The sequence below is a fragment of the Equus asinus genome, chromosome 5 (genome assembly GCF_041296235.1).
Source record: "Equus asinus isolate D_3611 breed Donkey chromosome 5, EquAss-T2T_v2, whole genome shotgun sequence".
NCBI lineage: Eukaryota > Metazoa > Chordata > Mammalia > Perissodactyla > Equidae > Equus > Equus asinus.
The window spans coordinates 65,533,692-65,561,374 of record NC_091794.1 but is presented as its reverse complement, the minus strand read 5'-3'; the positions used below and the strand labels follow the sequence as shown (position 1 = coordinate 65,561,374).

General features: G+C 45.4%; 1 protein-coding gene across 28 annotated transcripts in view; it reads left to right on the top strand.

Moving 5' to 3' along the window:
- FGGY (FGGY carbohydrate kinase domain containing) overlaps positions 1-27,683 on the top strand; it is a 378,492-nt gene that overhangs the window by 231,369 nt on the left and 119,440 nt on the right. For 25 of the 28 annotated variants that reach the window (XM_014844657.3, XM_070509784.1, XM_070509761.1 and 22 more), the window contains one exon: positions 16,423-16,530. The exons of the other annotated variants lie outside the window; for them this stretch is intronic. In XM_014844657.3, coding sequence (XP_014700143.1) covers positions 16,423-16,530 — 108 coding nt within the window. The remainder of the gene's footprint in view (positions 1-16,422; positions 16,531-27,683) is intronic. 28 annotated transcript variants of the gene reach the window in all.

The following is a 27,683-nucleotide window of genomic DNA, read 5'->3' as shown; positions in this document are numbered from 1 at the left end:
GCTTATTGCTAGTTACCTGGGTTGGTGTCTTCCTTGTTCACATGGCTGTCAATTCCTTCTGTATCACGTACTGGGCACTTCTGTATCACAGTGCCCAGTACGGTCCCTGCAGAAAGTTGGTGGATTGTGAATGAAACAATCACTCTCCAGGATTCAGTGTAAAGGGGACGAGCGTTGGAGATGAGGTGGTGTTGGATGCTCGCCTTTTCTGGTCTCTTCAAGGTGTTTTTGCAGACTTGCCCAGTCTGGAGGATCTAAAGGAGCCCACCATTCCGTGATGCCACCACTTTTCACTAGCATCTCTAATGCTTGAGCGTTGCGGAGCTGCGCCAAGCTCTGTACCGAGGTCTGGCGTAGCATACGCAAGCCAACCCCCAACGCTGATGGTCTCAGAGTGTCTGATCTTCACTGCCACTGAGGAAAAAATGCTTTCAGGTCCTTTTACTTTCTAGTCTGACTACAGGAAGTGTCCCTATGTAACATCTGTCTTCTTACCAGAGTCAAAGTTTTAAACTGAGCGAGGCTCTCTCTGGTATATCATCCTACAGGAGCCCAGTAGGATGATGGCTTTGGGGGAATATAAGGGTGTTCTGACTTCTCTGAAATCATACACATCTCTTCTCAATATTATGCCAGCAGAAAACTCACTGGCCTTAGAAACAAAATACACTTTCTATATAGGTGAACTTGAGTAATGCATTTGACTTTTCAGAGCTTCCATCTCTTCATTTAAAAAAAAATGAAGGGGCCAGCCCCGTGGCCAAGTGGTTAAGCTCGTGTGCTCCACTTTGGTGGCCCAGGGTTTCACTGGTTCGGATCCTGGGCACAGACCTAGAACCGCTCATCAAGCCATGCTGAGGTGGCGTCCCACATAGCAGAACCAGAAGGACCTACAACTAGAATATACAACTAGGTGCTAGGGGGCTTTGGAGAGAAGAAGGAAAAGTAAAGTCTTTAAAAAAAAAATGAAGATCTTTTCTACTTTCTGGAGGTATCTCAAGGATTGGTTGAGCTAGTGTCATGACAATTGTCTGAAAACCTTCAGTAGCATGGAGATATCTTAGGGGCATTAGGCGGGCTGGGAGGAGGGGAAGTTTAATGGGGAACGCCCTTGATGTGGGACATTTTCTCAATGGAAGAGCACCTTTGCTTTTGGCAACATGCAAAAACCCCTCTGTGGGGTATTGAGTGCCATGCTGGTGCCCTGATTTGAGTCCAGCTCTGGATGGTTGTTGTTACCAAGACTTTTAGAGTGAAGAGAGCAAGTGGAAGTCATCTAAGCCAGAATTGTCAAGGAGAGTCGGGGTTTGGGAGGCTAAGTTCAAATGCCAGGCCTCAAGGCCAGGCATGTCAGGAGTGGGAGATGGCGCCAAGGGTCTTGGACCAGATGTTAACTGAATGAGAGCTGAGGCATGTCTGACGTGGCTGGCAGTTGCCCCCTGCCCCTTGGAGGTGTCCAAGTCTCACCATTTATGTGTTGGCTTTTCTACCTGGGCTGGTCAGCTCATTTAAAGGTCCCCAGGGTCAAAGTGGCAGATTTGGAACTTTCAAAGCACAGAGGGGTAGGATGTGGTGAAGAGGATGATTTGGGGAAGAGTGGCTGGATTGAATGAGATGAGATAGCGAAGGACTTTCTAGAAACGTATTTGAAGCAAAGCTCGTTTCCTCTGCCTAGAACTGTTGACTTAGCAAACTAGAAGAAACCACAGATACTGACGCGCCGTGGGGCTGACCGGGAGCTGGGTGGCTCCAGCAGGCCAGAGAAGCTGGCTCTGTGTGGAGCTCTTAGGTAGCCTGTGACTGCTAGAAATTTGGGCAACGGAACAGACGATTATCATTCACTGTGCATTCAGTTATGAATCAAAACACGCTGAAATGAACCATGTACAAGTTTGCCCTCTGGTGATCCAAAAATCGGGCTTGAGAGGGGGAGGCAGTGGGTTTGTGGACTTCTAACCACAAAGCAACCAAAACATAAATTGGAATTCTTTTCCCCATTGCCTTCAAGAATAAAATTCCTGCTTCTTAGCATGTCGTGATCTGACCTCTGCCTACCCTTCTTCTCATAGATTTTATGTTTAATTTTTGCATCTCCTGCTCCATGGCTGCCTGACCTTGGACAGATTATATAACCCCTCTGAGCTTCAGTTCCCTCCTCTGTAAAATGGGGACACAGATATCTATCTTACAGGCCTGTAATAATTACTTCATGAGATCGTGCAAGTCAAGCTACTAACCCGGTCTTTTGCTCACGGCATACACCAAGTCAACATTTGTGTGATTTTTTTTATTACTGTGTATTCTACATTCCAGCCAAACCATAGCACCTTCTTCAAGCCGCTGTGGTACTAAGAACTTACACCTTTATTGAGCTGCTTATCAGAGTATCTTGCCGTTTTTGGATCACCTGTCAGGCATCCTAACTACGTGGAAAGGCAGAAGGACAGCGTCTTTTTCATCTCCATTTCCCCAGGGCCTGACATGTAGTAGGTGTTCCGTTGCATATTTGCTGAAGGCTGTGTGAAGTGTCTCTGTTCTGGAGAATCTTGATTCTCAGCAGCCCCCAGATGTCTCCTGGGCCCTACTCTGCTACCCTGCGTTAGGCACCTACTCTATGTCAGAAGCCACGCCAGGGGCTCTGCATGCACGATCTCAGTTAATGGCCCCACAGCCCTGGAAGGCAGCTGTTATGTAAACTCTTGACAGTTGAATGCAGAGCCTCAATTAACAGAAATGCCTCAAGTGTGGACATTAGATGCCTTTTTGCCATCAACCCCCTAGGGACACAAATTGAAATCCAAGCCATCCTCTGTCTGCAATGAAAAATGAGATCCAGATTTTTTCCATCTAAAACCTTCTATCTCTCCAGTGATCCTCTGCCAGCACCTCTGTTATTTGCTCCTTACCAGGATTAACCAGGCTGGTCTGTACTTTGAACTCAGAAAAATGTAGATTAAACATTTCTGGGCTAAAAGAATAAGAGCGCAGAAAGTTAAATAATCAGCTCTCCCTGGTTGATTATTTATTTACTGTGTGTGAGCAGTATGCCGGGGCTTCTCCACGTGGCCTCTGATCTTCCTGAACATCCCAGGAGGTGAATACCCTTGTCTGTCTTTTGCACGGGAGAAAGCAGGATTCTCCAGGGCCTCATAACTTGCTGCGTGGAGCTGCGATTCCTGACCCGGCTGAACTGAAACCCCTCTCTTCTTGGCACTGGTCACCTCGACGAAGCAGGCTTACCAGCCCCAGGCCGCACCCCTCTCACTGGCCCCCAGAGGCAGTCATGGAGGGGTGTGACCTCCTACTGTGGCTGGTTGTTTAGTCACCGTCCTCCGAACAGGCCAGTGAAGTGGAAAAATAGCTCTTACTCCTAACTCTGACATCTGTCCCACGGGTGAGAGCCAGGTTCTCAAGTTGCCAGGCCAATGGCAGATCAGCCCACAGCACACGGCACCAGCACGGGGAGAGCGCTCCCAGCGTTCTCACGTCCTGGAACCCTGGCTGGCCCTGGGCGCCAGTTTCATTTCATCTTGTCTCATTGCTGCCTGATGAGTGGGTAGAGGGATGCAGGCAGGACCACAGGGGAGCTCACTGGTCTCCAGGAACAGGGCTGTGTTGCTCACTGAGAGGCCCCTGGGCTGGCCTCTTACCTGTACGAGCGCCCTGGGCCCCTCTTTCTAAATCACAGCGAAAGCTAAAACATCTGGGCAGGGGAAGGGCTGGTCCCACTAAGCCCTTGCATTCGTTTGACTTCCATGGTTCCCACGTACCCAAAAGGCAGCCAGGGGTGGTCGGAGGAGCGTGGCCTGGAGTCAGACATCCCGGATCAAATCCCAACGCTGCCTTGGCCCCTGTGTGACTGTGCTTTTTGTGAGCCATGCTTTCTCCATCTGTAAACCCAAGGAAGTGGCAGGGCTGTCATGAAGGCGACCTGAGAGTGTGTGACGCACAGCACGCAGGAGCCGCTTGGCAGTCGCCTTCCTTCTGTCTCACCGCCTGCATTTGTATGCCTTTTTTTTATTTTTTATAAAAGCCGTTGTAATTGTCATTGGTTACTTTGTAAGCTAAATACATTGCTGATTAATAACACAGCAACTATTTAAACCACTCTCAGAGAACTGGAACCCTGTCCTGTGTCAGGTGGTGTATTTTACGTATAGCTGCTTTTTCTCCTTTTTGCTCCCCCCCCTTTTCCTAAGGAAAGACAGGCCCCAATGCCCCTCGTGTACTAGACAGCCAGCACCTGCTGCCGTGCAGATGCTCCAGTCATGACAGAAGCTGCCTCCTGGCCACTGCCCACAGCGGAACATGGCTCCCCTGAGGCCTCATCTCGTTTGCTCCTGATTCTTCTGCTTCATGTCTTCCTTGCCGGCCTGGTCTTTAGAGAGTGCAGGCAGAGGGCAGACGTTCCCAGTCCGCTTCGCTCTCGGCACCCTTTCTGCTTCCGTGCTCTTGCCTCTGTGGGACAAGCCATTTCTGTTTTATAAGAACTTATTTAAATGGGAAAGCAATTTTTTTTAAAAGATTTTATTTTTTTCCTTTTTCTCCCCAAAGCCCCCTGGTACATAGTTGTATATTCTTCATTGTGGGTCCTTCTAGTTGTGGCATGTGGGACGCGGCCTCAGCGTGGTCCGATGAGCAGTGCCATGTCCACGCCCAGGATTCGAACCAACGAAACACTGGGCTGCCTGCAGCAGAGTGCACAAACTTAACCACTCGGCCACGGGGCCAGCCCCTGGGAAAGCAATTTTTAAGTATTTTCTCTTTTTTTTTTGATGAGGAGGATTGGCCCTGATCTAACGTCTGTGCCAATCTTCCTCTATTTTGTATGTGGGTCACCCCACAGCATGACCACTGACAGGTGGTGTAGGTCTGTGCCAGGGAGCTGAACCCAGGCCACCAGAGCGGAGCGCACTGAACTTAACCACTAGGCCATGGGGCCGGCCCTAAGTATTTTCTTTAACGTGAGGCTCACTTAACATTCTCATAAAAGGGCTGTTGGGTGTGACGGAATGTGTGATTTCTCTCTCTCTCCAACTTGGGAAAATCCCGGCATGTCTGCTGAATTTGCAAAGACGCATTCTACTCTGGGCCCAGCAGGAGTTGCACTGGTGTCAGACCAAACGTTGAAGAAGGAGCTGCCTGCTTCCTGTGTCCTTGCCTCTCCTTTTCACAGTCTTTTTTCTCTAAAAAAGTGTATCAGGAAGCGTATGGACCCTTGAGTCAGATTTGAGTCTAAATCCTGATTCTGGCCTGTGTATGAGCCTGGGAACTCGACTGAACATCTCTGAAGCTCGGTTCCCTTTTCTGTCAAAATGGGTGTGATGCGGGCTTGCCCAGCATCTTCGGGGGGTTGGATATGAAGGTACCCCACCTAGGGATGCAGAGAAGCTCCACAGCACAGGGCACTTCAGCTGATGCAGGGGCTCCCTGGCACGTGGCCTGTGAGGGATTCAGAGGCCGAGTCCAGGAACAGCAGGAAGGAGGGCCATGATCATTGTCCGCCGTGGACAGGCTGGCACATCTGCCACTTATGTGCTTTCCCTGGTAACACATTAGCAGCCAGAGAAGGTCGGGTTCCATAGCCTCTGTCTCCACCTCTCTTCTCCTGACCTCCTTCCTGGCAACCTTCACTATTTTTTGATGCTCTCGTCAATCTTGTGGGTTATAGAGAGGATGTGAGGAATAAACTCCTTCACCCTAATCACCTTGGCTGATGTTTGATAAACGCTTCTCAGTTTATAATACTTCTGCAGTCACTCAGTGGGGGAGCTACCCAAGTGCCTGTGGATAGTTTTTAATTCTCTTTGCCCAGCCAGTTTAGCCTTCTCTTCTTCTGTTAGGCCAAAAATGGAGAGAGAGTTCTGAAGACCAAGGTTCTTCAGGTCTGGATGTGCATGGACTTGTCTCCAGTGTGGCTGAACAGCAGGCGCGGGTCCTTCTGGGGAGCACCTCCAAAAGGCAGCACGTGATGCGTGTGCACGGGAACTCTGACTTCCATCAAAGGAGGCCCTAATGTGGTTCAGCCAAGCTTCTCTTCGTGTTTACACAGCATGCTATTAACTGGGGGAAGCCTTGATTGTCTTTCTTTCTGGTGACAGATCTTGCAAATAGAAATGAGCCATCTGAGTGAGTGTTGATTCTTATCTTGCTCTCTTCCTTAGAGCCAGCAAAACCTCTGTACCCTACTTTAGAATTCTAGTCACGATGGTGTCAGATCTTACATTTCAAAATTAAATGCCTATGTGTACTCCACTCCATAAATAAGAAGTACGTCTTGGCCAGTGTGGAGGGGGTGATATTAATACCGCTACATTTCTCTGGGACACTGAATGTACCAGGCACTGTACCAAGGCCCATAATAGACTGAGCCACATTTCATCTGTACAAATCTATAAAAGAGGTCCTATTTGCCCTATTTTTCAGATGAATACCCCAGGGACCAAGGTCACACAGCAAATTAAGACAGAATATTGAGAGTCAAACCAGAAAATCTAAGTCTGTGTCAGATTTATGAGATGATGTCTGAGGCCACACTCTGGTATCAGAGCAAAAGGCAGTAATAAGAGAAACAGAGAAGTGACCAGGAGCGGGGCAGGAGAAGAAAGCATCCACAGCTTAGCAGGCAGGAATCAGAAGGTGTCTGATGGAGGCACCGTGTAGGGGGGCCCAGGGTCTTGTCGCGAGGGGAAGGCTGTGTCATCTCTTCTGCACCAGCTGATGAGCCTCGGCTGTGAGACTGCTGCAGGCATCTTTTTAATTGACCCCTAAAGTCTGTAAGAGGGACCTGCTTTTCCTAACAGCTGGTTTCAAATCAAAAGAGAGCATCAGTTGGTCCATATTTGAGAACCAGTTAATAATTAGCTCTGTGCCCATTCCTGGGGGATGTGACAGAAATAGAAGATATGGTCTGACTCTGAGGGTCCAACGCACTGAGTGTCATCAGAACAGCTGAGAATCCGTGTGTTGCCTACCATGCAGGTTTCCACCGTATTAGCACCTCCCCCCGCCAACCCCCTTGTCCTTCCTCCCTCACAGGGTCCACAGAAGAGAGCAAAAATTGCTTACCCACCGCAGATTGTTTAGGCTGTGGAAAAGATGCAAGATATGATTTTATATCTTTGGAGTCAAACAGCTCTTGGAGCTTTCAAAGCTGAAAGCCAGGCTGAGCTCACTGGAGCCAGTCAGGCATTTGTATAGAGAAGGCCAAGGGTGGTTTCTTGTCTGCAGGGAAAATAAAATTGGGGGGAAACTTCAAGAAGGACTCAAAGACTTCTTGGCTGTTCAGTCTCTCTTGCAAGGCAACTTTGGGTACTTTAAGTATAAGTGAATGAGAAACATATGGATTACGTTTCTATTGTGGTTACATATGGGTTTCAGAATGATGAGGAATGAGGAATTCGGGGTTTAAGGAGTCCAAAATATTTTGCAAGTAATTCAGGACATTGCAGGCGGTATTTGGCTGCTTCCCTCCGTCCCAGATTTGAGGGCTGTTTGGTTGGGTGACGGAGCTGCCCAGGGCCCTCTCGGCTGGCTCAGACGCTCAGCAACAGGGAGGCCTAGGAGCAGCTTTCGTGTGCTCTTCTTCTGAGCAAACTTAAATAAAGGGGTTGGGTTTCTAGAAGGCAAACTATTTCCTGGAGGACTGCTAACCTTCCAGAAACCCCCAAGTAGAGGAGAGGAAAATTTGGCGAGCCTGAGCTTTAGTAACTATGCTCCACTTACAGGTGGCTGGGCGTGTGTTAGATTCTGTTATTGCTCTTAATATCTGTGACATTATATGTTAATAATAATTTTAGCCCTGTCCTGCATTTATGTGGTGACTTAGTTTATAAAGCATATTACATCCATATTACGGATTAAGTATACATTCTATATGTATCTGTAGATATAGCTATATACACTTACACACTTGACATGTGTTATGACGGCCTACATGGTGGACATCCGGAGAGCTAAGGGGAGACGCAGGAGGAGCACCTAACCCAGCGCTGAGGGAGAAGTCAGGTTTCGAGAGGCTTCCAAGAGCAGGTGGCATTGAGCTGAGTCTTATAAAAGGGCATGTAAGAGTTAGCCAGGGAAAAGTGTGAGGGAATGCCTTTCAGACAGAGGGAGGAGAATTTACAAAGATGCAGAGATAAGAAAGAAATTGGCACACTTGGAGAATTTCTAGGCTGTGATGGGCTTATTGTAAACATGATGGGGAAATGATAACCTGTGTGATTAGGCCAGACGAATAGATAAAAGCCAGATCAGAAAGTTCTCAGACTTCGTGGGGAACTTTTACAGGATTTGAGTAAGGGAAGTGATATAATTAGGTTTGTGTGTGAGGAAGATCTTTATGCTGGAGGTATGGAAGTTGGAGTCTCTGAGTGTGGCTTTTGGGGGTGCAGAGTGGAGGATCGTATTTGAGGCAGGGAGTCTAGCTTAATCACTGTTGCAATAATCTAAGCAAGGGATGAGGAAGGCCTGGACTAATGTATTTGCAATGGGGAGAAACAAGCTTTTGTTGGAAAAATAGACTTGACAGTACATGTGACTGATTGTGGAGCAGAAGAGAAAGATGAGTACATTAAGACGTTAAGAATCGTGGGGCTGGCCCGGTGGCTTAGTGGTTAAGCTTGTGCGCTCCCCTTCAGAGACCTGAGGTTCGCCAATTCAGATCCCCAATGCAGACCTATACACCCTTTATCAAGCCATGCTGTGGTAGGTGTTCCATATATAGAAAATAGAGAAAGATGGGCACAGATGTTAGCTCAGGGCCAATCTTCCTCGGGGAAAAAGAGGGGGATTGGCAGCGGATGTTAGCTCAGGGCTAATATTCCTCAAAAAAAACTAATAATAATAATAAATTAAGAATGGTATTCTAGTAGTTGAGTAAATAGGGTACAATTCAATGAGACAGGAACCCCAGAACAAGAGTAGCCCTGGGAGGAAGGATGGTGGCTTCTGTTTGGACATGTTGATTAGACATCTGCATCAAATGTCCAGTATGAAACTCAAGAGCAAGGCCTGAGTTTGGGATAAAAATTTGGGACTCAATAGCCTAAATTTTCATTACACACATGGGAGTGGATGGGCTGACCTGGGAGATGTGGGTGAGACAAATCCAGGAGGGAAGAGGAAGAGGGGTCTACCAGGGAGACAGAGCTAATAAGGGGCAGAGACGCAGCCCACACACAGGTCTGTGGACTCCGGGTCTTTGCAGTGTCCCAAAGAGGAGCGGAATTAAACCGGCTGTTGTTTCACATTTCTTGAGAGCATATTGTGTCCTAGGATCTTTATATATATTACCACTTAGGACTCACACAAAACTCTGTGATCAATGAGATTATCTCCATTTATAGATGACGAAACTGAGTCTCAGAAAGACTCAAAGTCACGTGGCTAGTAAGCAACCTAACCAGAATTGAAACTCAGGTTTTTCTGACTCCACGGTCTGTGCTCGTACTGTAGACTGTGTTCACTGCCTTTAAGACAAGACATGATTCCTCACTGTTTCACAGGATAGGCAAACAGCTGTTTACAGTTTAATCTGAGAAGTGCGGAAATCGAGGTGAATGCTAGGAGCCCCATTCATAGACAGAATTCTCTGTGCTCTTTTGTACTGTGTAGTAAGCTGGGAGTTGGCTGGAATGTGTCTAAATGGTTTTTTCTAGTAAGACAATAGCCCAGTCCCTTTGGAGGGAGGGATGAGCCACCACGGAAATACCCAGGCTGCCCTCTGACACTCCCAACCTGGTTGGAGGCACTCGAAACAAAACCTGCTGTTCCCTCCCGGGACTGCTGGCGCCTGCAGCCTGCCTGCTGCCCCTGCCAGAGGCTTAGGCCTGCCTCTGAGGGTGGGGGACAGAGGGGCCGTTGGGAGAGCAGCTCCCTGCTCTGAGCCCAGCCATCTCTCCCAGAAAGAGATGTGAGCAGGCGCCTGGCCTTCATTCCTGCAAAGAACTCAGCAGGAAGTGGCCCAGCCTAAGAGGGATCTCAGCCGGGGGCAGCCACTGAGGGAGCCAGCTGGGCACAGACTGGGCACAGACGGGGAAGGAGGCAGGAGCACAGGGAGAGAGGCTTCTCTTCCCTGCTCTGCCATTTCTGATCCTTGTGGTCTTAGGTCTTCGGCCATCACCCGGACTGTGTGTGTTTGATGCCACATAATGCCAGGCAGTTGTAAGTCAGAGTGCAAACATACACTTGCCAGTCAGTTACACCCAGCCTGTCCTGCACCCCAACTCCTCCTAGACTGTAAACTGCAAGAGGACAGGGATTTGTCCCTTATGTGACTCTAATGCCCATCTTTGTATACCTTCTCATATTTAAAACAATAGTTTGAGCTCAGTGTGTATCCAGTAAATGCTGAATATTTACTCAGCTAATGTAAGATATTCTAGATAATCGCCATTAAATAAAACCCATGAAGTTGACAGCTGAGAAACCCCCCTGATAATCTTGGCCACAGGTCAGAGGGATAGTAGAGCAAAGTGGGTACCTAGAGAAGCCCCAAGAGACCACCCAGTGCAGCCCGCGAGCGCAGCCGTGTGAGTGCAGAGTTGTGTTGAAATAGCTGCTGGAGAGTTCTGATTGGCCAGCTGGGGAAGAGTGACTCAGCTTCCTGGAATCTCAGGGAATCCCAGAGACAGAAGAGATCGTAAACATCTCTATCCAATCTCTTTATTTTATAGATGAGGAGAGTAAGGTTGAGAGAGGCATGTACGTCGGTAGTTTGTAGCTTGGATCCTGCTTGGACCCTGCAGTTACTCCTGTTCACCAGCTCTCTGAGCTCCTTTGGCTCACACGTCCTTGTTTGTGGACTAAGGATAATAATAAGGCCTGTCTCATCAGGTTGTCATGAGTATTAAATGTGATAATGTCCATAAAGGGGCTAGACGAGTCTTCGGCACATAATATGCCCACAATAACTATTAGCAATTACTATTTGATTATTATTCTTATTTTTATATTATTATTTATTGACTTAGAGAGTGGTTTCATTGGGGCTTTTTCCCACAAAGCTTTTTTAAAATTAAATTTTTGACAAGCAGTAGGGTATGTTGATGCAAAAATATACCCATCCTGTGAACCAAATGATCTTTTGTTTAAAGTAAAACGCAGAACTCTAGGCCCTTGTGAGAGCCACGATGCTGTGCAGCTTCTTGGCTGAGCCTCAGCGTGCAGCCCTTCCTGCCTGGAGGCCTCCATCTTGGCCATGGCCCCTGCTCCTCCTCTGAGGCCTGGCTCCGAGCTGGCCGCCTCTGCACAGCAGTGGTCCTCTCCCGGGCAGCGTGGCCTCCTGCCACACTCCATTCGCTCTCACTGTAGCATGCAGCTTGTTTTGTTGTAATTTATCTAGTTCGACCTCTTTGTCTCCCGGACAGACTAGGAGCTCCCTAAGGAAAGCAGCCTTGCCTTATTATTAATTTTTTTCCTTATTATTTTTAAAGCCTTGTTGCTCATCTCAGTGCCTGGCATATGGTGTACAACTATATGTTTTGTTTTATTGCAGCTTTCTATAACTTTATTTATATTACACATAATGAAAGAAGATATCGAATGTTTACATACAGTTTAAACAATACTGAATTGAATAGCCGTGTACCACCACCCATGAAAAAGAACATTGTGAAAGAGAATATTGCCAGTACCTTTTTAAAATTTTTTTGCTGAGGATTAGCCCTGAGCTAGCATCTGTTTGCCAATCTTCCTCTTTTTTTGCTTGAGGAAGATTGTCCCTGAACTAACATCTGTAGTCAATCTTCCTCTCTTTGCTTGAGGAAGATTGTTGCTGAGCCAACATCTGTACCAATGTTCCTCCGCTTTATATGTGGGTCACAGCCATAGCATGGCTGACAAGTTGTGTAGGTCCATGCCCGGGATCCAAACCCATGAATCTGGGCTGCCAAAGTGTAGCATGCTGAACTTAACCACTACGCCATAGGGCTGGCCCCCTTGCTAGTACCTTTTAAGTGCAAAATTTTAACTATATGATTAAATAAATGTTAAGTATTTTCTTCTTGTATTTTGCTTAATGCTCCATCTCTTTGAAGTAACTTTGAATCTTGATTTCGACATGCCCCCATAATAAACAGTCTGTCCAAGTTTATACCATCTGAAAATATAAGCTTTCCTTCTATATCATCTTCTACTTCATTATTAAGAATATTGGCTATATAGGGGCCGGCCCAGTAGCACAGTGGTTAAGTTCACACATTCCACTTTGGCAGCCTGGGGTTCGCCAGTTCGGATGCCGGGTGCAGACATGGCACTGCTCAGCAAGCCATGCTGTGGCAGGCCTCCCACATATAAAGTAGAGGAAGATGGGCACAAATGTTAGCTCAGGGCCAGTCTTCCTCAGCAAAAAGAAGAGGATTGGTAGCAGTTAGCTCAGGGCTAATCTTCCTCAAAAAAAAAAAAAAAAGGATATTGACTACATAAGACCAAGGATGAATCTAGCAACCTCCCTCCATGGCTGCAGTTACTTTTGGCTCTCGTCGTTCAACCCAGTCACCTGGCTATTCCATCGTACAAGCCTCATTTCAAGAACTAACGTTTGTGTGGTATTTAACATCTAATAAGCTATTTATATGTGACACCTTATTTAATCTTCACAAAGTACTCCAATATTCATATCATTCCTCTCATTTTGGAATTGAGGAAGCTGAGGCCCAGAAAGATGCCCTTGCGTAGGACCACCTGGCTCGCATGCGGCCGGCAGGAGCGGAGTCAGGGTAGGTCTCCAACTCGCCCATGCTCTCTCCTCGGCACTTCACAAGCGTGTTCAGGGGAACTTATCAGAAAGCCTTTTGGAAGGGAAGATCCCTAACCTCCTGTCTTCAAGGTCCGGAGGTTTGTTCAATTTGAGCTAATCTGTGTTGGCTGTAATGGCCCTTTTTTCTGCCCTTGAAAGGAAGTGAAGGATTCGGAGAAGCAACTGTAGCCTAAAAACAACACCATACTTTGGTGGAGACAATCATAGAACCTGTAGAATGTGATGCCTGACTGCTTTGCATTTTTATAACCTTGGACATGCTATTTAACTCTCTCTGTCTCAGTTTACACATCTGCACAATAGGAATAATGGTAGAATCTTCCCTTAGGGTTTTTGTGAGGATGGAGTGATTTAGTTCTTATAATGTGCTCAGAATAAGGCTTTCACTAAGTTCTCAGTCAATCTGAATGTTGTTGTTGCCAACAGCATCATTACTGAGAAGTCAGTGTCCTATACCGACACCTGTCATCAGTGGAGTGAAATGAACTCCCTTTTTTTGGGTAACAGAGCAGCTTCCAGGCCAAGATGGTCATCAGCATGGAAAGAGCTTTCACAAAAACATTTTTAAATATTCAGGTTTATTGCAAAGGATCAAAGCACACGTAAATATACAAATGTGCTCTTTCTCTCTCGCTCTCTCACAAGCCGCTCCTGGTTTCCTCCGGGAGCACCGTGTCTGGGAGTGATGGGAAGTGCTCTGCGACATGTGCTTCTGGGTCTTTGTTTCCTTGCTTTACTCAGGATGTCTGATGAGACGCGCGTGTCATTCCTGCTAAGTAAGCACAGGCAGGAGTGGACTCAGAGCTTCCTCCCTGGACAGAGCCAGGCAAAGCCTTCCTTCACCTGACATTTCTGAGCAGCAGACGCACCATCTCCTAATGCAGTTCTGCTGCAGTGGATGCAGTAATGTGCTTAAACTGTGAGATGGCAGTGGGCGGGGCGGGCTATGGATAACATTCCTAAGTAATTTATGTATACAAGTTAAAAAAGAACGTAAGGTTTGAGGCCAACATCTGCCTGGGTTCCAATTCCCCCTCAGCTTATTACTAACTGTGTGGCTGTGGACAACTTATACAACTGCTCTGAGAGTAATTTATCAAATGGGGCTAAGCGTTCTGGAAGGGAAGGGGTGCAGGGCATGAAAAGAGATGATCTGACTTTGGTGGGTGTCCATCTACCTGTCCCAACGCCGGGTCTTAGTGGTTGTGAACATGTGCTGTCTTATTCATCCCAAAGCAGCTTTGGGATGCAGCTCAAGGCAGTGGTTTCTAAGGCTGGCATGTGATAAAATTTTCACCAGCTAAGACAGAGTGACAATAATGAAGACCATTTAGTGTGTGCTCCTTCTGGCTGGAACACTCCGTATCGTACACACACTCAAACGTACACATAAACACTCACACACAGACACACACACACTTATACAACACAGACACGTATACTCACACCCACCTGAATAATTTCTCTGCATGTTTTACAGCTTAATTCAAATATCGCTTCCTCAGAAAAGCCTTCTCTTACCCCTAGACTAGATTAGCTACCTCACTTATGTGCTTTTATACCTTTTGATTTTCCTTCATTTCCTTATCACAGTTTATACTTACACGCTTGTGTGATGATTTGATTGTCTGTCTTAGGGTGACCAGGTGTCCCTTTGCCTGGAACTGATGGATTTTCCAGGATATGGGACTTTCAGTGCTAAAACTGGGAGAATCCTGGCCAAACCTGAAGGATTGGTCCCCCTTGTCTGCCTTGCTGTCAAGACAGCATGCTCCAGTGGGCAGGAATGTGCTCTTTGGGCCACCATTTATTCCCAGGGACCGCTACAGACTTGGATCACAAGAGGAACTCAGGAAACGTCTGTTGATCCCATAAGGAAATGAGTGGATATGTCCATGCGAGCTGAACTGTCTTTTCTTGCAGAAGCCTGTCTTTTTTCCTGAAATTATTCCTCCTATTTTAGGTGTCAAATGTCCCCTTTTTTAATAAATTATCTCTATTTGGGACAAAATTTAAAGTTGACAGTGTTGCGTAGTTTCCTTGCCTTCTCTCACCTCCTTCCCGTTTGGGGGTGGGAAATCCTAGTGGTTTGAGGACACTCACTAGTTTACTGAAAAGGGAAATGGCATAGTTTGAGTCAGGACGTTTAAGGAAGGTTTGTCCCTGTGCTAAAATGCTGTGCTATCCATTTCATGAGGGCAGAAGTGATGGATATTCAGTTTGTTTCCATATCCTAGGACCCGCCACAGTACCGAGCATGCAATAAGGGCTGAATAAATCTTTGTAGGACGAATGAATGAAGAGATTCTCTGCCCCCCCTCAAGACATGCAGGAGTAGACCTGGAGTACCAACTCCATTCCCCTCCTCCCCCGACTTACCCTTCCACACCCCCAGACAGGACCTCAGCATCCATCGCACTGGATGAGTGAGTCGCGTGTTCCATCCCAGATGAGTGAACACAGGGTCCCTCCCTGCCAGTCTGGGCTCATCTCTTGATATGCTTTCCAACACCTAAAGGGGCTTTCATGGTCTGCTACAAAAAAACCATTGTAGCTTCTTGAATACTAAGAGCACCCCTGTCTCATCTCCCCAGCTCTGTTCAAGCTGTTCTCTTGGCCTGGAATGCCTGTCCCACTTCATCTGCTGAATCTTATAGTCTAAGCTGATGTCCCACTCTGTAAGAAGCCGCCTCTGGCCCATTTCACTCCTCATCCCGGGTACCCTTCCACAGCAGTCTGCATTTTGTCTCTACCATCCCATGGGCCACACTGTATTCTATTTGCCTGTTTACTTGTCTAGCTCCCATCTGGGTGGGGGCTTCTTGAACACGAGAACTCTTTTTCTGCTTCATCCCTGTGTCCCCGGCACCCAGTAGAGGGGGATGACAAGCTCTTAGGTGGCTAGTAAGTATTTGCAGAAGGAAGGGAATGTATCTTTTACCTATTGCCACAAAAATGCCTGGGAACAAACACATACCAAATCTTAGTGACTTACAATAAGACATGTATTTTTGTTCACAATCTGACAGTCGGCTGGGCTGTTCTGGTGCCCTGGGCTTGTTGGCTGCCAAGCAACTAAGAGGATTTGCTGATCTTGTTTGGCTCTCACATTGAGAAATCACCTGTGGCCGCTAGGCTGACGCAGCTCCCTTGTGCCCAGCTGGCCGGCCTGGGCCTGTTCTCATGGCAGGAGCAGTAGAGGCGCACGGGCCTCTTGAGGCCTAGGCCTGGAAAACTGGCACAGCCTCACTGCCACCTCACTCTGTTGGCCAAAACAAGTCATAAGGCTGACCCAAATTCAAGGGGTCGGGAACAGACCCACTTCCCAGTATGAGGAGCTGCAAAGCCGTGCTGCAAAAGAGGTGGGTGCGGCGGGGGGGGCGGATGTAAAATGGGGAGCATTTCTACAGTCAGTCTCCCACAGAGAGGGAGCCAGCAAGGAATCGTCACTTTCTTTCCAAAATGATCTTTTTTGTTACCCTGCCTGACATCTAAATGAATTTATCCGAAAGGTTTCCAAAGATGGAAGTGACTTCCCCACTGAAGAAGGTATTTAGTAAGAAGCTGCATTCCATGGTTGTAGAGACATCAGATGCGAAGAGGATGAGGTTCCTTCTAGCAGTGAGCCACTGTTTTCACCCGTGTTGCCCGTTCCTTTCCAGATCAGCAGAGATCCGATATTTGTACCAGGAGTCTGGGGCCCTTACTTCTCAGCCATGGTCCCTGGGTTCTGGCTGAATGAAGGTGGTCAGAGTGTTACTGGAAAATTGGTAAGTTGACCCTTTCTCAGTGTGGTCTTGACTAGCTCGTTTTGTCACACTGCCCGTGCACACGGTATCCAGATTTCCAGTCTCCTAAATCAGAAGAATCCTCTTTCTCCTAGTGTACAGCCTAATGTTCAATGCATGCGCAGTATGTGCTTGCCAAATGACTAAATGTTGGTCCGGGAAGTGGTGGCTGCCTCTCTTCTCCCCTGTCTCTCACACGACAGTCCATAGCACTTGGAACAGTTCAGGTAGTTTTCTGGGCACGTCATGCGCTTTGTTGCCTCCAGTCCCACACACGTCCCTGTCACTGGGAGTGCCCTGCTCACAGCTTCCCCACGGCTCATGTCATTCCCGGCCTCTATGCCTCTGTATGTGCTTCTGGCCTTGTTCAGAGACTTCTTTACCACCTGGATGGTTTCACTTGTCCTGTAAGACACAACACCAGTTCTTATCCCATTGTATTATTCTTATTGGCTTACTAATCTGTCTTTTCCAGAAATCTATGAGCCTCTTACAGGCAAAGGCCATATCATACTTCTCTTTGTATCCAGCTCAGTGCCTGGTTCATAGAAGGTGCTTGATGAAAGTTTGTTGAATTCATGGGGTTGTCGAATCAGGAAGACAAAAGATCCATACGCATGAGATGAGCACTGCGCCAGAGGCACAAGGCACGGCGCTGGCACAGAGCGACCACAGGAAGCTCTTTGCAGGAGAGAAGGCATTGGTGCTAAGCCTTAAAAGAGAAATAGAGACAAACCAGGCAAAGAAGCAGAGGAGTACTCTTCTAGGCAGGAGAACTGGTATAGCAACAAAGACATGGGAGTGAAAAACAATTGCAAGTAGTCCAGAATTTCAGCTATGGCACAAACTGTCCTTAGAAGAATGACTTACAAAAAAAGCTAGAGAGATGGGCAGGGACCACATCATAAGAATTCCCTGTGAGCGTGCTCAGGAAATGAACTTTGCTGGTAGACCAAGACCAAGAGGAACCAGTGTGAAACTGGAACAGCAGACGGACATAGTCAGATCTCAGTTGTAAATGACTCTGGCTGGCAGCAGTGAGGAGTTCCTGCAGGCACATGCTGGAAGCAGGGAGACTGGTTTTAGAAGGCTAATCCACAGACAAAAAGCCGAGTGCTTGCCTGAGCACGGTGGCAATGCTGACTGAAAACTGAGGTGTAAAGGTCAGCGGGCCTCAGAGGGACTGGCGGGCAAAGGACAGTGAGACCCAGGCTCGGTTACCCAGGTGCACGTTTACTATGTTATGTTGCGAGGACAGTGAGACCCAGGCTCGGTTACCCAGGCGCACGTTTACTATGTTATGTTGCGAGGACAGTGAGACCCAGGCTCGGTTACCCAGGCGCACGTTTACTATGTTATGTTGCGAGGACAGTGAGACCCAGGCTCGGTTACCCAGCCGCACATTTACTATGTTATGTTGCGAGGACAGTGAGACCCAGGCTCGGTTACCCAGGCGCACATTTACTATGTTATGTTGCGAGGACAGTGAGACCCAGGCTCGGTTACCCAGGCGCACGTTTACTATGTTATGTTGCGAGGACAGTGAGACCCAGGCTCGGTTACCCAGGCGCACGTTTACTATGTTATGTTGCGAGGACAGTGAGACCCAGGCTCGGTTACCCAGGCGCACATTTACTATGTTATGTTGAAAGCATCTGTTTATGGTCTGATTCCCCTACCAGCTCTTCTAAATGTTAAGCCAAATTAAAAGTGATCTGATCCAAAGCTGGATGTGGATGCACATAATCATTACTTTCCACTTCTTAGTGTATTGCTACTTTATTCTTAGCTGCCTCAGTTCTCTTTCACAGTCGCTGGAAGTGCAGTAGATGGCTGGCTTCAAAGAGCGTGTTCTGTGCCTTTGCTCTTGTGCCAGGCCACAGAGATGGAGGAAAGGAGTTAGACCGCCATGAGTCCCTGGCTTTAAGGAGCTCACTGTAGGGAAGCTCAGTGAGTATAAAATAAATAACATCTGATTGGTCTTAATAACCAGTGCTAGAAAAGTTGAGAAGTAAGACATCATTGTGTACCTAAGGTGCGGAGGGACTGGAGTTTACATTCTCCTGTTTAAACTAGTGTCATGTATTTACACAACTGTCAACTTAAATATCCATTCCCTTTCTGTGACACATTGAAAATCCACTCCTGAAATACAGCCCTTTTCAACTCCACATCACGGTATAGTCACCCTTAGCAGACCCAGAACTCACCGAGGACACAACCCGGAGGCTATGTTTGTTTGTGTGTTCGTTTGTTTTTGTGAGGAAGTTTGGCTCTGAGCTAGCATCTGTGCCAGTCCTCCTCCATTTTGTACATGGGACGCTGCCACAGCGTGGCTTGATGAGCAGTGTGTAGGTCCGCACCCGGGGTCTGAACCTGCGAACCCCAGACTGCCACAGCAGAGTGCTCAAACTTAACTGCTGTGCCACTGGGCCGGCCCCAGTCTGAGGCTTTTTAGCAAGAATAATGATCCAGTAAGCCAACTCTTTGTTCAGGGTGCATTGTCCATCGACAGGTTTTCAGAGACTTAAGTATGCACATTAAACATCTCTGTCAGTCTGGAAATGCTTTTGGCTCAAAGTTTGCTCTGTTGCTATGGATGTAAGCTGTCTCTGCCCAAACATTTTGACATACCTTTGTGGACAAGAATTGGTTATGCCTGTTTCCTGAACTTAAATTTATATTAAAAGCGTGACTTCTTTTTTGCTATTAATAAAATCTTCATTATAGTCCACTATGGTTTTTGACAAGAGTCGTGAAAATTGTTGGGTAATTGATTTTGCACCACCAACCAATCCAGCTGCGTGCGGAGCTCCAGTTTGGGCAACTCTACACATATAGTTTCACTGGACATGTGGTTGAGACGTGATTGGCCCATGGGTCACAGAGTGAAATCTTAGGAAATCTAAAAGCTAGCGTATTTGGCAAAATCTAAATCAAGAACAAAATAGACTATCCAATAAAGTGTCAGTCCAGAGAGGCCAAGCAAAGAGAAAGAAACCGCCTAGAAAATGAGAATAACAATAACGACGAGATAATAACAATAATAATTGCCCCTTAGTGAGTATGTTTTCCTATGGGAAGGATTTATATACATAGTCTTGTTAATCCTTGAATAATATTCATAATAATCACAATGCCTAATATCTACTTTGAAGACTTATTTCCCATTCTCCATTCCAAGAGCCTTTCATGTACTGTCTCATTTAATCCTCTGAAAACCCCCATGAGATAGGTACAGCTATTATTATCCGTATTTTCCAGCTGGGTCACGGAAACCCAGGGTAGTAAGCACAGCCTGGAGAGAAGACTGGTGCGTTGTCACTAGCCATGGTTCCTTTGCCCTTCAACTTTCCTTTCCATTTACTTATTCTCATTTATTCTTTCGAGAATTCTGAGCTCTGGTTTCACAACATGCTGTCATATAGGACGCCATAAGAGGGAGGTCCATCTTTTTTGTTCTTTGTTTCATATGTACATCTTCTCTCATATGCCACGTCTGCAAGTGTCTGCTCCATTATTACCTTGTCCATAGTCTGTTCTAAACACACATCATAGATACACCATCTGAAGCAGGAGAGAAGAGAAAGGAGATGAAAAAGGAAGTAAAGGAGGGGAAACGAGAGAAAAAAAGAAAAGAAACAAAAATTATCTGAACTCTAGATTTGAAAAATACTTTGTCTCATTTTTCCAGTTAAATACAGATCTTCTATCACAAAGCAAATACTTCGTTTCAAGTATGTGAATAGACTGGTCTTTAAAAAATGTCCATCTGGTTAACTTGAGGATGAAGAAGATGGGGTGGAATGTGTCTGGCTCTGCAGCCCCCGCACTTTCATCTGGTTGAGATTTGGGCTTGTTTTCCACTCATTCCAGGCTTGTGCCTCTGAGACGCGTTTCCTCTGAGAAGGGCACATACGCCCTCCCATGGGTGACTGACTTCAGTTCACCAGCACCCAACAAAGACTGGCACATGCTTGTTGATAATCTCTCCAGGATAGCTATGCAAAAGACCATGCTTTTTGCCCAGATTTTTCCACAGAATACCGATTCCTGCAGGCACTGCATCCAGATGCTGCAGCTCATTTCCAGCCGGACCTTAGCCATCCCTCTCTCCAAGAGCTCTTGTCTGTCTTCCTTGAAGTCATTTTTATTGGGATTAGCATTGGGTATGGAGGCCGAGACACATTCCCGAGCTGCCCCTGTGATGGCATTGGCTTTCTGGGATCACTGGACTTGGGTGGGGGGAGGGGGATGGTGGGTAGCTTTGAATTTCTCAAGCCCAGAATTTAAATTTGAACTTGAGCCACAGGGTCACAATGTAGCAAGTCACTTTGTGCTTCTGGAACTTTAGGATTTGTGCACTGAATGCCTCTCTGCCTCCTCCTTTATTGCCAATACTGCTCAGCCTGGGGCTGGCCTCAGGAGGACATCGGTGCTCTGTCAGTGGGGCATGAGGCACTCACAGTGCACGGCGCTGCCCAGGTTGTGCAGACAGTGATCTTGTCCCTTCAGTCACTCACTCGTGTAGTTGCTCTGGGCCAGGCAGGAATATTGTCACGTGATTCCTGTCCTCTAGTAGCTTTTCATCCAATGGGAAAGTGGGATATGGAGCTGATCATTATAATTTATTGTAGCACATAAAGTTGCTTGCACTACCCTGCAGCCTACTGGGGGTATCTGTTATGTGCCAAGCGCTTTTGGCACTACTTTAGTAAGATTCCATTTTACGTCTGGTCTGCACAGCGTGTCTGTGTGGTCTGTGCTGTTGTGTCAGTTTTACTAGTGAACAAATAGGCTCAGAGCAGTGAAGTAGCCTGGTGAAGGTCTCACGGTTCTAAGTGGGAGAGCCTTGATTCAAACCCAAGTTAGCTACCAGAAGCCCCGGATCTTTCCAGAGCTGGACCTGACTTTCGTGGAGCTGCATTTCTGACCTTTTCTTGCAGTCCTCTTGTAGACTCCTGGAGGAGAGGTTATTGTCAGTTAGTGTGACTTTCTCTTCAAGTATTTTGAAGCAAATGCAGCTGACGGCTTTGGAAGGCCCTGGAGAGAAACGCACGTGTGTCAGTAACTGATAGGCTCTCTGTGTAGACTTTGGTGTGTCCCCAGCATTTCACTTGGCTGACTGCACCGACTTCATGGATACAAAGGCCAGCGCTGCAGGAGCCAGAGCCGCAGCGTTCCCCATCCTGTCCGGGCTCCACTGTGTTCTTGTATACCCTGCTGGACTCCTTCACAGCTTCCCAATTACATTCTTGCTTCTAATCTTTCCCCCTCTAACCCCTATGTCTCAGTGAGGCCAGGCTGCTATCACAAAGTACCGTAGACAACGGAAATTTATTTCTCACAGTTCTAGAGGGTGGACGCCCAAGATCCGGGCGCCAGTGTGCTGAGGTTCTGGTGAGCGCCCTCTTCCGAATTGCAGAGGGCCAGCTTCTCCTCGTGTCTTCACATGGCAGAACGGGAGGACTCTGGGCTCCTTAGACCCTTGTAAGGACACTAATCTCATTTGTGAGGGCTCCACCATCATGACCTAATCACCTCCCTAAGTACCATCATGCTGGTGGTTAAGGTTTCAATGTATGAATTTGGGGGGGCACACTCAGTCCACAACACCCTCTCTAAAGATTGTGGCTAAAGCAGTCTTTCTAAAACTTAGACGTGACCCTGTCAACCTTGATAGCTCTCCAGTTCTCTCTAAACTCTTTGGGGTGACATTTATTTAGACAACCAGTATTTATTGAGTGCCTACTCTGTTCAAGGTACTGTTCTGAGTAAGAAAAAAGCAGTGAATAAAACAGCCTCTCTGTCCCCCATCCAAAGATCTGTCCCCTTATCAAGCTTACATTCTAACAAGAGGAGACAAGAAATACACAATAATGTGTAAAAGACAAAACAATAAATAAATAAATTTTATTTTATGGTTTAAGTTGTTAAAAATAATAGAAGATGAAATCTTGTGCATTCAGGTGAGCAATTTGCAATTTTAAATAAGGCAGTCAGAGATCTCATTGATGTGATGTTCAAACAATGAGCAAGGGAAGAGAGTCAGCCATTTGGAAACCTGAAGGAAGGACGTACCGGGCCAAGGGAGTACCCAGTGCAAAGATGCTGTGGGGTTTGCTGGCCTAGGGTATTAAAGAAATAGCAAGGAGTCCATGTGGTTGGAGCAGAGTGAACCAAATGAGAGTTGTAGGGAATAAGTTCAAAGAGGTAATGGGGGCTATATTACTGGCCACTGTAAGGATTTTGGCTTTTACTCTGAGTGAAATGGGAAGCCATTGGAGAGTAACGAGGACAGGAGAGAGATGATATGACTTAGGTTTTTAAAAGATCATTCTGGCTGCTGCCTGCTCCGTTGGGGATAAATTTGAGTGGGAGTCGGGGAGATGCAAGCAGGGAGACCAGAAACAGGCTATTGCAGTAATCCAGCAGTGAGATGAGGATGACAGCAGAGGAACTGGTAAAAACTGGTCAGATTTTTAGATATATTTTGAAAGCAGAGCCAACAGGATTTCCTGATGGATTGGCTGTGAAACGTGTGAAAAAGAGAGAGGTCAAGGTTTGCGAAGGATAGCACTGCTATCAATGGAGAAGATGGATTAGATGACAAGGAGGCAGCAGGAGGAAGAAGTCAAGAATTGCTCCCAGTTTTCTCACTGTAGTAACTGATACACTCCCTAAGTTGATCCTTCATTGTGTGTCTTCATCTTGGTAAAAAGCGCCATCGTTTATATCTTTATAAAAGCCAGAAAATTAGGATTAATTCTTGGCTCCTGCTTTTCCCTCTCTGCCCACATCCAATCCATCAAAAAAGTCCTATTAATTCTAACTCCAAAATGTATATCACCAATCCATCTATTTTTCTTCGTGTTCCCTCCCAGCACCATTGGCCAAAGCCCCATTATCTCTGTCCAGGTCTATGTGAAGTGCATCTGCGTACACAGCATATAGTCAGGTCTTGCTTTTCTGTAGTCAGAATTTCTGATTTTTCCTTAGGATGCTTTAAGTCTGTACATTTAGTGTAGAGATAAATATGGTTGGATTTAGGTCTTCCATTTTGCTATTTGTTTTCTGTGGCCATTCTGTTTTTTCTTTCTCTGTCTCTTTTCTGCCATTTTGGGGATTATTTGGATATTTTTCCATTTTCAGAATTCCATTTTAATTTCCCTGTTTGTTTTTTAGGCATCAGTATTTGCTTTCTTTTTTAAATAATTTCTTTAGGAATTACAATAAATATTCTAAATTTTTCAGTCTACTTAGAGTGCATATAGTATAACTTCATGTAAAATATAAAAAGCATTCACCTTCTAAGTTCCACCTATCCCCACCCCCAGCTCTTTATGCTGTACTTGTAATGTGCGTGATATCTACATATGCTGTATACCCAATAATACAATCGTTGTTGTGTTATTGGCTTTAAATAGTGTATTAGTCTTCTCAGGATGCCGTTACAAGGTCCCACAGACTGGGGTGGCTGAAACAATAGACATTTCTTTTCTTACAGTTTTGGAGGCTAGAAGTCCATGGTCAAGTGCTGGCAAATTCAGTTTCTGGTGAGAGCTCTCCTCCTGTTTTGTAGACAGCGGCCTTCTCACTGTGTCCTCACGTGGCCCTTCCTAGATGCCTGCAGGGAGAGAGTGAGCTTTGGTGACCTTTCCTCTTCTTCTAGGGACACCGATTCTATCAGATTAGGGCCCCACCCTTATCTCCTCCCGTCACCTTAATTACCTCCCTGAAGTCTCCATCTCCAAATGCAGTCACAGCGGGGCTGGGGCTTCAGCGTCTGAATTTTGGGAGGAGGCAATTCAGTCTACAACAAACAGTCACACCTATTTGAAAGAAATTCTGAGAAACAAGCATAATCTTTTCTATTTACCTACGTATTTTACCATTTCCATTGTTTTTTCTTTCTTTCTAAAATTTCAATTTCCATTGGGTATTTCCCTTCGGCCTGAAGAACTTCCTTTAGCATTTCTTCCAGGTCTACTGTCAAAAAAAACAGCTTTCTTTTTTTTAAAATAAATTTATTTTACCTTCTATCTTGAAAGGTATTTTTTCTCAATGTAGAGTTCTTGGTTGACAGGACTTTTTTCCCTTTCAGCACTTCCGATGTCACTGTATTGTGTCCCAGCACCATCGTTTGTACTGTGCTTCTCCTGTGCATAGTGTCTTATATTTCTCTGACCACTGTCAAGATTCTCTCTTAACCTTTGGTTTTGTTGTAGTGTGCCCAGATGTGACGCTCTTTGGATTAATCCTTCTCCCAGGTTTGCCAAATTTCTTGAATTTGTAAATTGCTGTCTTTCACTAAGTTTGGAAAATGTTCAGCATTTATTTCTTTAAATATCTTTTCTGCCCCATTTGCTTTTATTCCTCCTACTGTGACTCCAATTACACATATTTGAGAACTTTATCTACTGTCCCACATGCTGCTGAGGGATTCTGTTTTATTCTCAATATTTATCTCTTTCTCTCCTTTTCTCTCTTTCAATTAGATACTCTTTATTGGTCTGTTTTCAAGTTTATTGACTCTTTTGTCTGTCATCTCCAATCATCTGAGGGGCCCATCCACTAAGTATTTATTTCAGATGTTGTATTTATCAATACTAGAATTTCCATTTTTTGATGGTTTATTTCTTTGCTATTTCCTATCTGTTTATTAATTAGGAGAATACTATCCTTTGTATCCTTAAGCATTGTTAAACTACTGAACTCTTCTACTTCTAGCATCTGTGTCATCTCTGAGTCATTGTGCACTAAATGGCTTTTCTCTGAAGTGTGGGTTCCATTTTCCTGTTTCTCCATATGTCTAATAATTTTGGGTCACATCTTGAACATTGTGATTGATATATTGTAGAGACACTGGATGACTTTTTTTTCTCTGAAGAATATGGTTTTTGTTTGTTTTTAAGGGGTAGTTTATTTGGCTGAATTCAAAGTCCAAGTTTTGTCTCTCCTGTGATGGGCAGCTACTGAAATCTCTGCTGAGTTCTTTCAGCTGTAGCTGGACTACTTATAATGTACTTCAGAGGACACCCAGGGATTAGGGCAGTGTTTGAATGCATAGTGTTGAGCTCCCTTTCTATGTCTCTCTCCTCACTGATCTCCCCCCACCCCTTACTTTCTAGCTGCTATGGTTGCCTTGAACTCTGATCTCTCATTTTTTAACTAGGAAGGCTGCATATTTCTATCTGCATATTAGCTATCCTGCATGGCATTGATTGGGGCCTTCCCTCAGGCAAAACTCGGTGAAATCAGGAAACACACGTAGTACTGTTTTTTCTTTCCACATGTCTACTCCTGTCCAGTTTCTACCTAGTTTTGGTCACTTTTCAGTGTCTTCAGAGAATTATTTCAAATATATTGATCAGCATTTACAATTGTCATCTGTGGGAGAATGGTATGATATGAGCTATTCAACCAGTATAAGAAGTGGAACCCCTGAATGATTCTTGTAAAGTAAGTAAGATTACTTTACTCCCCTGATTGAAGTCCTTCCATCTTCCCATTGTGCTTAAAATAAAGTCTAAGCCTTAGCCACAGCCTGCTTGATTGACCACTTTCTAACTCTTTATCCTCGTTTTACACAACTTTCCTACTTGCTTACTCCAGTCTAATTTCACTGGACTCCTGTCAATTCCTAGGGCATAGGAAGCTCTTCCTTACTACAGAATCCTCGCATTTGTTATTCTCTTTACTTGGAGATTATTGGTTCTTTTTTTTTTTTTCATGTCTTAGCTTAAATTTCACCCTGTCTCCTCTGAATCCTCTATCTAAAATCGATGTCCTTATTACAGTAACCCATTTTATCTCCTTCCAAGCACTAATCACTCTCTCTAATTATTATACTTATTTGTTGACTGTATATTTCAATAGAATGTAATTTCCATGTGGACAGAAATGACATCTATCTTAATTGCTACTGAATTCCCTGTGCTCGGTTACTGTGATTAGAACAGAGTAGGTGTTCAATTACCATTTGTTGACTCTATAAAGGCCTTTATCCATCTAGACTCTATTTGAATTTTGGCATGTCCATTTTCCGCTCCCAGGCAGAGCTTTGTAAGAGCTTTGAGAGAGCTTTTATTTATCTTTGTGTCCTGAATTATTAGAATGATGCCTAGCACAAGATAGCCATATATCACATTAGTTTCATGAATAAATGAACTAATTAACAAACTGTAAAAATGCACAAAGTTACCAACTTGGGTGGCGAATGAAACAGACTAAACAAGCTCTGCGTTAAAGCAGAATTTATCAACTTGTAAGTGGAACTGTTCCATGTAAATCTAATATTAAAGTTGTAAAAAAGAAAACCCATCATTTATATTTTTTTCCAGGAAAAAGTTGTTATTCTTAGGAACCATTTGGTATTGAAACCCACAATCCTTTCCAGCAGCATAAAAGAAATTGTCTGTGTTTTCTTCTTTCATTAGATTTTCATGAGAATTTCAAGGCTGGAAAAACTCAGGCAAAATGTTTTTGCTTTGAGATAAGAAAAGTAGATAAGTAAAGAGCTGAAATAGCTTATATGAAAAAAGTGACATTATAGATAGAAGCAAATGGAAAAAAGTCAGTTTTGACAAGTAGTGAGCGTGTCTCTGAGCCTAATGATTTCTTTACTCTATTTACAAAGCAAGGTAAAAGACAGCCTCAAGGCTGATACATAAAACTTATTTTAATAGAGAAAACCCATCATGCTATAAGATAGCTTTTATTAGTAAAATGATCATAGAACCTAAAATTCTTAAATTCTGGTTGCTTTTGTTGCCTGTGAACTCTTTGGCCACAGTTTTGATATCTCAGGCAATGCCATTCTCTATAATTTTACAAACACTTGACTGTTTGTCATATTAACTGATTAAGTGTTTTAGAGAAAGAATTAGAAATGGTCTCCTCCAAGGTCACAGCCTGAGCGCTCAGAAGCCCTCGACTGTGCTCTCTGCCGTATCAGGTCAAAAACTCAAATGCCCAAAGCAGTCAGACAGAGAGCATGAAGCATGAACAGACTAAGCAAAGAAATGTTTTTCACTTCCACAGAGAGCCTTTCTTTCACCTCATAGAAATCTAGGGCTGAATTCCATGTTCCCTCCTTTGACAGGGAGAGGGGCGTAGAGAAATGGACCTTAACC